The following is a 12663-nucleotide window of genomic DNA, read 5'->3' on the forward strand; positions in this document are numbered from 1 at the left end:
ATTAGATATTTAATCATAAAAATTTTAAAAAAATAATTGTTGATTTTTAAAATATTTATTTATTTATGTTAATTATTAATATTTAAAAATTAATTTGATTTAATGATTTTTAATTAATATAAATTAATACAAATACAAAAAATTAATATAACTGACGAAGATGTTCACTTCGCACTGCGAAATGCTTTAATTGATCATTTGTGGAATATTTTTTTATGTGTAGGATTTGAAGTAAATGAGTTAGAAATAGATATTGTATTTGATGCAGAAATCGTATTATTTTAATGTAAATTTTGCATCAAAATAGATTTTGTGGTTTGGGATTACTTTAAGTATAAAATTTAATTTTGCTTTCTCTGGAAAAGTTGATTTATATTTTAAAAAGAAAAAGAAAATAAAAACTGCTTGGACTCTGCGCCAACTCCACTTTCCACTTCACTCTGATCTTTTGCGAGGACTCGATCCTCTGATATGTATGTTATCATATTGATCCCTGTTCGCAGCAATTACTGAGGAAAATTCAGCTCTCTTTAGGTTCGCATGATTTTTCTTGGAGCATGGTATACCTTTCTCGCTTCTCATTCCTTTTCCCCTCATCAGGATAATTTTTCGAGGTTTTTCACTTGTTATTGTGAATTGCTCTATTATGCTTCGGTTTCATTCTTGGTTTCCTTCTTTTCCCTGCTTTGGGAGTCAAACCTTTACCATGTTCAATTATTTGAATTTTTTGCATTTTATTCATTTTTTTTTTCCGGGTTATGTACCAACTTTAAATTTCGACTGAAGTTGTGGAAATTTGATCGTATTTAATAAGTTGCTAGCGTGGCTAGATCTTTTGATGTGGTGACTATGAGCTTGAAACTCTTTTGGGGTTCTACTTGCTTAAAAAAATACGAAAAGTTTAATTCTTGGCCTTTATTTTCTCTATTTTTTTTTGTGATATGTAAGCAGTGGATCTAAGTTTTTAGCTAAAGGGTGAATTAGGATTATCCTGGCAATACTATAATGTTTGAAAAATTGCGTTTTTTTGTTAGGCTTATCGTATGACTCTTTCTAGAACTTCTTTTTATCATTTCATTTCTTTCATCTTTATGCCTGTGATAGAAGAAATTGTAACTAGATTTTTCTCTTTTATGACCCTGCTTCTTTAATTGCGAAGTGATGTACAATTTAATCATGCAGGAGACCACGTGTTTGCAGTGTGGCTATAGAGGATCCACCAATGCCTTTGTATATTGTGTCAAATGTCTAGATGTTGCCGTGCATCGGTAAGCTGCATATTGCTGAAGTATAGTTACCTTATGTGTTATTTTTTGCTTGACCTGATATTTTGAGTAGCGTGGACAATTGATTTGAAAAACACAGTCTTTTCACTTATCTTTTGGCTCTGATTAAATGAGTCACAATTAAACATGAACATGTGCATGCTAATCAGCTTCCTACTTCTCCACACTCAAGATTATCCTGAACTGTAGTTGATGCTTTCTTGATTCTTCATTTCCCACTCGAGTCCCAGAGAACTAGAATGACTTGTTATATGGGCATTTGCCATGTGCTAATGACATTTACAGACAACCATTTGTGATAAAGAAGTAATCAGCGGACACTTTTTCCCCTAGTCTTTCAGGTTTACACTATCAGGGATTTTTTCTTTAATTTTTTTTTATCCTGCTTTTCAGCTACTGTCTAGATGTAATACCGGGTTGCAATGAGTTCATCCATTGGGTTTGTGATGAATGCAGAGATGAAGCTCAAAACAGAAAATCAACAGTTGATAGCCATACATGTGCTGAACCCGCCATCAAGCCCATTTGGATGTGAGAAAAATTAATCTCATCACACCAAGTTTGTGAAAAAATGCATTTGTTTTACTCATGCGTAGCTTTAATTGTTACTTCCTTGCTGACAGGGGAAATTTCCACATATGGAACAAAAAACCCAGCATGCTTGATGGAGTCATAGCACACGTATCTACCAGAGCGTGCCAAGAAGTGCACGCAGAGTCAAGTCAATTTCAACCTGTGCTACACCTGGAAATGCTTCCCAAGTCTGCTGTTTGGCCAAAAAGTTTTGAGATATCAGAACTTAGTTGGGACAATATTGCACTCTATTTCTTTCCATCGGAGATAAGGTGTTAGTAATGATTTTTCTCTGTATCTTGTTCTCTTTCTTTTTTATGTTTTATACGTTCTAACCATACAGTTTTTAAAATTTCTACATGGAAGTGAATGGAATTTTGATATTTTCGTTGATGAAATGATGCATAAAGAACTTGCCATGAGAGCCTTTGTGCAGAATGCTGAGCTTTTGGTCTTTACTTCGAGGGATTTGCCTTCGCTTTACTGGAGTATGTTTGTGTCATTTTCATGGCTACTGTTCATTTTTGCGCTTATTTTACAGTTGCACTGGGATACTTGTTCTTCATACCATATCTACTAAGCCTCCTAGAATAAAACTACTCTGCAGGGTTCCAAGACAGATATTATCTATGGGGAGTATTTAGAGGAAAGCAACGCCCCCCGTCAAATTCTCATTTATGCAGAGAGGAGTTGGGAAGACACGTGATGATGCATGGTATTGGTGGATGTAAAATTACTGAAACAATGAAGAGTTGTGATGCTCGTAGTTTGCTTGATACCCTGAGAAAAGGTAATAGTTACGGTTCAAGCACCGGTTGTGGTAATTTTTTAGGAGGTTAATTGATGCATTGTAGCTTCCTTTTGTACTTTTGCTTTTGAGAAAGGCGTACCGCAGGAGGATAAAACGAGAACTTGTATACATGATGGTTGGGAACAGCCCAAACCTGTGAATGATTCAAGACATAAGGCAGAGTGTCACTGTCATTACTGTGGTTGTGTGTCATCACTTGGGGGGATCTCACATCTTAAGGCACACTTGGGGGGAGGGGACCCAAGAATTCATGTACCAGGATGCTGTAAGGTGCAGCCAGAAGTCAAAAGAATAATAGCTGACTCGACCTCTGGATGTGTCCAAAACAAGAAAGCACAGTGCGTAAAGAATATTCAAGGTGTGCCTTAAGAGAGTGATGATTGTATATGTTTAAATTTTGTGGCAGTTGAATAGTTTTAAGTGACTGAAATTTTTCTTTACCAGAGTAGCATTGTCTTACATTCTTTCTTACTTTTGAAGTAACAACCACAGGAAAATCTCGTATGAGGGGAAGGCCGCTAGATGATGCTTGGGACCACGCCATGCCAATGGATGATATAAGGCAGGGCACAAAATGCAAATATTGTAACTTTTTCTCTAAACGTGGTGGAATTACTCGTTTAAAAGCACATTTGGGTGGAGGTGATCCTACAATGCGAATTAAAGGTTGCCCTAATGTGTCCCCGGATATCAAAATTTTGATGGAAAAAGAGATGAAAACATTTAATGAACGGCCAAAGAGACCTTTCCAAGGTAAGACGTCTATTAGTTGGTAACATTGGTAAGTTGGTAACATTGGTAAAGTATCCTCTTTAAAGCCTCATGCATCCACATGGAACAATTATGTGGTGGGAATGGTTCTAGGATTTATAATGTGGAAAGAGACGATTCAATGGATTCGTGGGATGAAACTTGTATTCTTACTATACATAAAATTAATTTTGTTTTAGTTTAGGCCACCTTTTTCGAAGTTCAGGGTCCTGCAGTATCTTAGCATTCTTTCTTTCTTCGAAAATAGCAGCCACAACGAAATCATCGGGAAGGGGAAGGCCACTTGATGATGCTTGGGAACATTGCATACCGTTGGATAACATAAGACAAGGCGCAAAATGCAAATACTGTAACTTTGTTTCAAAACGTGGTGGAATTGCTCGTCTGAAGGCACATTTGGGTGGCGGTAATCCTATATTGCGGATTAGAGGTTGCCTAAACGTGTCAGTGGAAGTAAAAAAATTGATGGCAGAAGGGATCAAGAGATGTATGAAAACGCCCAGTGAGCAATCTGCTGGAGGAATTTACGAGGTATGTTCTCTTTCCATGGTAAGACTTTTTTTAGTTGGTGAGAAAAAATCAAAATTACTCATTCTTCTAAATCTTAACTTACAGTTTCAGAAAAGTTACGCATAGAATCTCTAATCTTATTTTGGTCGTGCTCTCTTTCATTCTCGCAATACATAAGTTCATATGTCGAGCCAGGATACTTTTTATGCTAATGTACTTAACTAAAAGACACTTATGTGCATACTTTTTTTGCAGGATATGAAAATATAGCAACATAACTACAAAGGATTTTCTCCTCCCGGAATACTACTCTAAAAATTGGTCTTAAAAATCAATTCATGTGAAGTACTCAGAGCTGAAAAGATGCCATCTGAAATAACAGCACCGGAGATTCCATTAGCTTCAGTGCCTTGGCAGATTTGATGATTCACAGCAATGACACTGAAAATATGATCCTGTCGTTTGTTGAAGGGTTCGAAAAAGAAGGTTTTTCATTCTCCCAGAAAAGAATATAAGTGTTTTGTTTCTATATGCAATTTTAGTTTACGTTCATGTCCCTTTTTACGTGTTCCTGATCCAGTACACGCGATAAGAACAAAAAAAATTAGAATTGTAAGCAAACTGTGTGTCTCTGCCAAGTTTTGACGACAAAAGGTGTTTGTTGCATTTGCACTGTTTGTATGTTTGAGGATGAAAATGTTGTTGGCCGTTCTTTTTAAATAAATAAATGTCGTTAGAGTTTGATTATTTGAAAATATAAATATAAGATATGTTTTGTTTGCCGAAAGATCGGAAATGCTCCAAGAAAAATGGAAACATGGATTATTGACCGTTGATAGAAGTTGACCAGACTTTATTATTATTATTATTAGATGAAGTTGAGTAGACTTCTTGCAATTAGCACGTGAGAAATATTGGCAAAAAGACTCTTTCGCCCTTTTTTTTTCTCGAGTGAAATTTTGGCATATGAAAGAAATGAAACCGGACTCTTTTTCACCCGTGATTGCAAATTTGACTAAGTAATCATTTTTTTAAAGAACGAGCCCGACGAATAAAAGAAAATTGAAAATTTCCAATCAAATTATCTTATAAAAATAAAACCACAAGCCGGAGTACTACAAACGGAGTGACCCCGACTTACTCGAGAACTTGGCATGAAATTCTGATTCTGTCCATATATTTTTCTCCCAACTAAATTGAAATTTTTTGATGAAATCTATTTCTGTTTTTATATTTTGTTCCACATTTTCTCCATTAATGAAGTTTCACATAGGCAGAAGTATTGAAGTGCAAGTAAGTGTTGAAATGGTTTAAGGTATTTGAGGAAGAAATTTGCAGTAAGATTTGGATGATGTTGATTTGTGGGGGGAAATAGAGTTGAATGCCCTTAATTTTTCTGAATTGGGCCAAAACATTTATTATTATTATTGTTTACCTGAATTTATCTTGTGATTTCTTTTCTTTTCTTCCTTTTTTTTTTCCTAATATTTAAAGTCATTAAATTAAATAGTATATAAAATACACCATGGGCTCTGAAGCATTGGATCCAAAATGCAGGGCCACAAACGTGGGCGTATTCTGTGGCCCAAAATAAAAGAAGCTCTAACCAAACTCCCACATTTATAAAACAACGGGCTTATCTTATTCTTATATACTGTTTGCTCCACGCTATAGCTTGTCCCTTCGGGGACATCCGATAAAATTGGAACGATACAGAGAAGATTAGCATGGCCCCTGCGCAAGGATGACACGCATAAATCGAGAAATGGTCCAAATTTTTTTTTCTCCAGTTTTCCCAGAAGAAATCTGTCCTAAATGATAAATTCTTTCTTCAGCTGTGCTGTGAATTTCTCTGTGGTCCATAAACTCTTGGATTTGCTCTGAGTTTTACTTCAGTCCACCAGTTCTGCTAAAATGGCTGAGATGAAAAGATTTAGGGTTATATAATTGTAAAAAAAACAGCATTTATGGACATTTTTGTTGCTTTATCCTGTGCTGCTGATGATCTTGTTTGTCCAATGTAAATGTCAGATCCACGAAATCTTCGCTCTTAAAAAAAAAAACAGCACATTGTATGAAGTATCTACTGTTTTTCAGTCAAGTCTGCGATATCTTGTGTTTTCTGAAGGCATGCCTTCGAGGGGTTACCGAATGTATGAATTAACCTAACCAAAATTTTTTAAATTAAAAAAACCTAATTTATGAATTAACCGACCAAATGTTTTTTAGTTAAATTGGTAATTCACTCACGTTTTTATATCGAAATTTTGTTCATCCGTGTTATTATTATTAGTACTTTTGTAATTGCAAAATTTTTAACATTATTATTACTTATTTCATATGATTTGTATTATTATTTCCATCAATATTATTAGGTTTTTAATTTAAATAATAATATTAATAATATAATATTACCAAAATTTTAAAAATACATAATAAAAATAAGGGGCAGGGATTTGAAACACCATTTTATCATAATATATTTTTTTTAAAAAGTGATATTTTTGTAAAAAAATATTATTTCACGTATTCTTTTTTTAAATTTTAAAAAAACAAATGAATATAAATAAATAAATATTATATAAAAGCTCAAGTTGGATACTAATCGAGCTCAATTTAAACAATGAATAAGTTAACCCAACTCATCTTACACTTCAAGCTACGATAGATTCCCAAATTCCAATTCGAATCAATGATTCCATTTTTATGCAACCAAAAACAGATTCGAATATACAACTTGTATTCTATCGAAAATGTGCAAAAATACATATGATTCATTTATTTGTCCAATGGCCAAAAAAAATCTGCAAAAGTACAAACTGTCTTTATTTATTTAGTTTTGAAGAAACAAGTGGTCTGTCTATATTGAGAAAGTTAAAAATCATACAACACCCGTCCGTCATTCGGTAGTTGTTTTATAAAAGTGATCTTCCCTGTGAACTCAGTTGGTAAAGAATAGCATTTGTGCTCCAAGAAAATTTTCCAGGAATCACCAAACACTGCTGAAAATGGCTACTCATTGCATTATTGAGGATTCCACTTAATGCTGCATCCGACACTGGTTAAAGAGAGCTGAAGCTTACAATTTTCCATCCTCAAAACATTTTTTAGTTTGCATTTTATCGAATTTAACATCGCAACAGAGGACACTGAAAAAAGAAAGCAGGATGACTGGATGAGTGAATACCTGGGCTTCTGAATCGCGTTTACGGGTTGTCCACTTAAAACTCTGTCTATTGCTAAGCTCAAATCCCTAAAAACAGCATCAAATAATCCTTATGAGCACGTGACCAAAATTTTCGATCAAGTAAAAGCTTCCTAGCTTGGTGTACGTATGTAACCTTCCTGTGATGGGAACATTGCTACTGGGTCGTGAATCATCAAACTGTCCGTGGTATACTAACTCGAAAGGCCGGCGACCATCCTGCCACCGGAATAATAATTCACTACCAACAACAATTAAAATTCATTTGCTCTTCAGAGTTATTATAATAGTCTAAGTATCAAGATAATAATAATAAGACGCCAAGGAGTTACCTTTTTGAATAAGAAAAATTCTGGTGTGCAAACTGCTCCAAAATTTCTTGCAACATCTTGCGACTAACAAAATAGAAAAACAAAATAAATAGTGAAAATTTTTTTATCGACCGCATTTCTTGTGAGCAGAACAACTTATCAAATCACCTGAAGAAGGTAGATATTAAGTTGCATTTGGTTGACTTGAGAGATTAATAATCCAATCCATACAATCGTTTGGTTGTAATTTTATGTATTGATTATTCTTCACACATCAATCAAATAATTAATTATTTATCTTACATCAATTAAATCATTGATTTAAAATTACAATATTATTATTTTACAACTTTCTTTTATTTTTATTATTAACTATTGGAAAAAAAATTTGAATTTCGCATCTTATATCAAATTTAATCGATAAAACCAAACATATTATTATTATTCAATATTATTTCACATCCTACTCAAATATTTTAATTACCACAACATCATTTATCTATACAAGCTCATCAACCCAACTAAACAGACTAAGCAACAATTTTTTCCCGACAGCAAGAATGCATCATTATAAATTGTATAAAAAAATCAATATGCAAAAATAATAAATCTATTGATTGCAAATATTCCGATTAATACTGGCACTAACAAATGATGTTATGATACAATAAAAGAAATGGATACGCCAAAATTTACTTCAGAGACAGAAGCTAGATATTCGAAATGCATACCTCGTCATAAAGATACGGAAAAGGATACTTAAATACTTTTGCATCTTCAGCCATGTAATCGGGTCCATCCTGTGAGGAATAAGGTAATTTTGGATGAATAATTCAATGGCTTCAACATGGGTCAAGTTCTAAGATATATGGCAATCTGAACCTGTGGATGAGTGGTCACAGAGTTTGAAGAAATTGCTATTACTGCAAGCCCTTTCTGCAACAAAAGTATACAAGGGTAAATGCATCCGTATGTGTGACGTTACAACAAAAGAGAAACAGCGAAGGAACCATAATTAGCTTGCCTTCATGTAAAAGTTTGAGAGCTTTACAATATCTTTCTTCAAATGTCTAACAAATGGGCAATGATTGCAGATGAATATGACCTGCATCAGCACACAGTTTGTTTCTCCAAAGCTTGACGAAAACCGAAGAAAGATGGGAACAACAAGAAGAAAGCGAGCATTGTATAGTGGGACGGAACCAGCCACGAGCGAGATGCAAACCAATGAATATGTTCTGAATTTCTATACATATCTTTTCTGAACCTACAAGGTTCACTTCCCAAGAAACTTTGAATTTGGTCAAAGACCTTGTATTTTTCTTTCTTCCAAAATCCCATCGTTAAGGGCTCATAAAAATATCAATTTCATCGGGGGAAAAGGTTATAATTTTACCTTCTTGTCACTCAACTAAATTCCTATCTCGAGCTGATATCTATTGGGAAAATTGAAGCATAAAGGAGCAGTATAATTCAAATAAAATAAAAATGAGGCAGAATACAACATAGTTTCAGTTTGAATTACATTACCAAAATCAACGAAATAAAATGATACCCTCTTACATGAATAATAAAATATCAATACCAGCAAAGCCGGGTAAGATTCAAAATCCTCCAGTTTCCAGAAATTTCCAGTCAGCGGCTCTGGAAGCTACAATCCAAATTCCCATGTTATAAATAAACAAAAATACCCATAAATTAAATATACTCAATTTACCATGAAAATTTTCACAAACCTCGAAATCTGGTGCTCTGAAACCTAGAGATACCCCTTTGGACTCGGCTCTGGCAGCTCGAATCACAAGCTTTCTTGAGGGCAGTACAGTGGTCCCGCGACTCAGAGGATTGAAACCCATGATAGAATAGCATTTCGAAGATGATAGAGAAGAGCTACAAACTCTGGTCGCGGCTAACGTACGCGGGAGCGTGAGCAGTGATATGGTGACAGTTAAGGTACCCGCCATGGCTATGGGAAAATTGTCACCTCCAAATAATGATGATACGCCTACTACACAAGTCTGTGTTAGTTGGAAACTTCATGGGCTTAATATTGGGCCATTGTCATCTATGGTCCAATAACCATATAACATCTCAATTTGGGCCAGAACCAATATTCAAAACAGGCGTTTTACTTAACTCCCCAATTAGATCTTTTTATTAGCTCATTATGATTTTTAATATTATTTATCGTACATTTTTTATTTCATATTTTGTAAAAAATAAATTGTTGATTTCGAAATTTTTACTAACATATTTCTTTGTGTTAATAATATTTTTATGAAATAAACATATTTAATATGATATTTTGAGTTATATATTTTCTTTTTCTTCAATATTGTGGTATTATGCGTTCCATTTATTTTAAACTTTCCTATATTCATTTTATACTAAAACAAAGGGAAAAAAATATAGTATCAACTGTACTCTGGTTTGATGACATGCTACAAAAATTCCTTTTTCCTTATTGTGGCTATCTCGAAGATAAATAAGGCAAGTCTTCATATGACTAGTTTGTTATAATTGGGTCTCCAAGTTATGACATCGTCCCAGATTTGTAACTTTGATGCCAGAAGAGTTGTAAGTCATCACCACGAACACTGCTGTGTATTTGCTGTATGCACATGCTCGAATCTGTTCAATTATCAGCAAATCGGGCAAAGACGTGGAAGAGTTGAAAAAGGTGGAATGGAATATTAATGACTTCCTTTATAAGGGTTCTTCTGATCTTATTGCGGTGATATACACTCTACTGTTTCTGTGATATGTTCTAATTGCTTTTATTCTTTGGTTGTATTATATAAAAGAAAAGTCAAATATCAAATTCGAAATTAACACAGTATAGAATTACGGTATAAATCGTTGTCAGCGTTTATGTCGTCACCGCGGCAATCTTCAGCTCCGCCGCCATCGTTGCCCATCTCGTGGCTGCTGCGACGGTTCTGTCACCTTGTCAGTCGTCGCCGTTGATGTGGATGCCTCCTCTGCCACTGCTGAATCCGCAGCAATCTCCGTTGTCTCCGTCTTATTCATCGTACCCGTCGGAACAAAAAAATTTTGACAAGGGTAGTTTTTGTTTAACTTAAAATTTTAAACTTTTTTTTATCAACCTAGGGGAATTTAATGATATTTTATGTGTGTATTATTTTTGTATCGAATTTGTAGGAGATAACCTATATATTTAGGTTGATTTTGTGCAATTAATGGTATTTTATGTGTTTATAATATTTTGTATGGAATGATTTTATGTACCTAATATATTTCGAAAGGTTTAAATTTTGGTGAGCATCAGTTTTTTCCGGAAAGTTTCAATTTTTTGAGGAAATTTGTTTAAATATCAGCATCAAATAAATACCCATTTGTAAATTCAAGATGCTTGGTCGAATATCTATGAGTTATTAAATGATTAAACAAATTTTAAAATAATTATTGAGTTATTAAATAAAATAATTATTTATGGCAAATAAATTGGAAATTTTTGTTTAAATAGTGTAAGTTGCTCGAAAATCTCTAAACATAAACTCAATTATTGCATCTGTTCTTGTGTAAGATAAAATATGTTTGAAGTCTATGAAAGAATGGTTTTATTATCAAGTCCAAGAAATTTGCATGGAACATGCACGTACGTTAGTTGCTCGCTGATGTTTTTTATTTAGTGATGTAATTTACAAAAGACTATAAATAAGTCAGTATAAATTTATTATAGTTAAATTTCAATTATTCAAATCAATTCAACATGTTTGTTTAATTAATTAATTTTTTTTAAAAATAATAATAATTTTCAATATTAATAAATAATCGAACTTGAAAAATTTCATTCATATAAATACATTTTTTGTATGAAGACATGTATTGGAAAATTTGAAGGCTACATAGAGGAGAGAATATCTGAGTAAATTAAATAATAAATGAAGTTCAAATTTCAACCTCGTGATTCTTTACATGACATGTAATATTCGTTGTACGGATATTTCCGTTATTTTATTAAGTCGCTTTTCGTTAATTTGTTGGTGAAAGATCTTTGAAGACTGAGACGAGGGCTTGGCTCAATGATCTCACCGAAATTATATATGTATTGACTCAGATTCGAGTCTTTCCAACCTTTATATTAAGATATCAAAAAAAAAAAAAAATCTTTGAAGACTTTATTGAGCAAAAAAGAACGTGTACTTGTTTGGAATTTTAATGAACATTTCGAAACATTCCCATTTCGTCTATGCCTAAATTATGGGCATCAGAATCAGCTGGATCCAGAAGTGCGACGAGGGCCGCCACTAAACCAGCATTGCTTGATATGCTCGGCTCTGTAAACCACGGCTTGGCTCTATCGTCCAAGAAAGCATCATTTTTATCTGGCCCTCCTACCATTGCTCCAAAAAGAATGTTGGGATTTTTGTCTTTCGAATTCAAGAACCCGTCTCCTTCTGAGCATGAGTGCCATTTTCCATCATGCGGAATTGATGCAGCCCTGTGGTGAACATGCACCGGGTAACGGTTCCCGTATCCTACCATGTAGCTCATCTTCATTGGATTATCTCCTAGTATGTAATTCACCTGAAAAAAGTAGAATTTTTATGAATTTGCCACAAAAAAAATCGAACATCTTGATTCCTTAAATCACAATGTGTCCAAGTACCTGAGAGATGGAGAAATCTCGTAACATTTGAATCGAAAAGATTGCGGTATTACAACTGCCACCAGTTCTGCTCAAGAGTTCAAGATAGTCGCTGTATAATTTACTGAGAAAAGATGCAGTTGCAACATATTGGAGTGGGGCGTTAATATCTGGTTTTAGGAGAACTAGCCCACCTGAACATTTCGACAAAAATTCTCATCACATGAACGTATAGTAAGATCAATTAACTTAAGTATTATATTTCGTTAAATTTACCGTTAGTCACACTTAATTTTTGATTAGAAAGATACGAACACATGAGCAAATCTGTTCTGTTTGTGGCTAATGCATCTTCATACGGATAGCCAAGATCTATGAAATATCTGATTCTTGTCATCAAGACCTGCAATATGAGTTACAATCTGTTGCAAGATCAACAATTATGTTGTACCCAAGACATGAAACTCAAGAACACAGAGAAGTTTTACCGCATTTGCTGTGAACTTGTTGTTCCAATAGAACACCCCTTTTTCCGAAACCAATTCTTCCTTCTCCGCGGAATCAAATTTATTAGTTGAGTACTC

At 34.0% G+C, this 12663-nt stretch overlaps 3 protein-coding genes and 1 non-coding gene across 6 annotated transcripts; 2 read left to right on the forward strand and 2 right to left on the reverse strand.

Annotated features, from left to right (window-relative positions):
- Positions 1–480: 480 nt before the first annotated feature.
- Positions 481–4691, forward strand: LOC140971602 (uncharacterized). The gene is made up of 10 exons (XM_073433942.1): positions 481–560; positions 1183–1268; positions 1680–1817; positions 1910–2131; positions 2226–2347; positions 2467–2649; positions 2744–3028; positions 3151–3423; positions 3689–3972; positions 4207–4691. The coding sequence occupies exons 1-10, from the start codon at positions 558–560 to the stop codon at positions 4219–4221; spliced, it is 1611 nt and encodes a 536-aa protein (XP_073290043.1). The 5' UTR covers positions 481–557; the 3' UTR covers positions 4222–4691.
- A 937-nt stretch (positions 4692–5628) lies between these two features.
- LOC140971922 (U6 spliceosomal RNA) lies at positions 5629–5731 on the forward strand. The gene has a single exon (XR_012174396.1). It is a non-coding gene; the product is annotated as a U6 spliceosomal RNA (small nuclear RNA).
- A 782-nt stretch (positions 5732–6513) lies between these two features.
- LOC140971603 (uncharacterized) lies at positions 6514–9467 on the reverse strand. 3 transcript variants are annotated; one of them, XM_073433944.1, is made up of 9 exons: positions 9204–9467; positions 9053–9118; positions 8492–8572; positions 8350–8403; positions 8199–8267; positions 7489–7551; positions 7293–7375; positions 7139–7204; positions 6514–7009 (listed from the first exon to the last, which is right to left on the reverse strand). In XM_073433944.1, the coding sequence occupies exons 1-9, from the start codon at positions 9429–9431 to the stop codon at positions 6976–6978; spliced, it is 744 nt and encodes a 247-aa protein (XP_073290045.1). In that variant the 5' UTR covers positions 9432–9467; the 3' UTR covers positions 6514–6975. The 3 variants fall into 3 exon arrangements, with proteins under 3 accessions (XP_073290045.1, XP_073290046.1, XP_073290044.1); XM_073433945.1 differs by having other exon boundaries at positions 6514–7023; XM_073433943.1 differs by having other exon boundaries at positions 6514–7204.
- A 2131-nt stretch (positions 9468–11598) lies between these two features.
- Positions 11599–12657, reverse strand: LOC140961691 (endoglucanase 21-like). Its single transcript, XM_073420355.1, has 4 exons — positions 12568–12657; positions 12356–12482; positions 12101–12273; positions 11599–12018 (listed from the first exon to the last, which is right to left on the reverse strand). Exons 2-4 carry the CDS (start codon positions 12474–12476, stop codon positions 11647–11649), a joined length of 666 nt encoding a protein of 221 aa, XP_073276456.1. The 5' UTR covers positions 12477–12482; positions 12568–12657; the 3' UTR covers positions 11599–11646.
- Positions 12658–12663: the final 6 nt, after the last annotated feature.

Source organism: Primulina huaijiensis, chromosome 2, assembly GCF_012295235.1.
Source record: "Primulina huaijiensis isolate GDHJ02 chromosome 2, ASM1229523v2, whole genome shotgun sequence".
Classification (NCBI taxonomy): domain Eukaryota; kingdom Viridiplantae; phylum Streptophyta; class Magnoliopsida; order Lamiales; family Gesneriaceae; genus Primulina; species Primulina huaijiensis.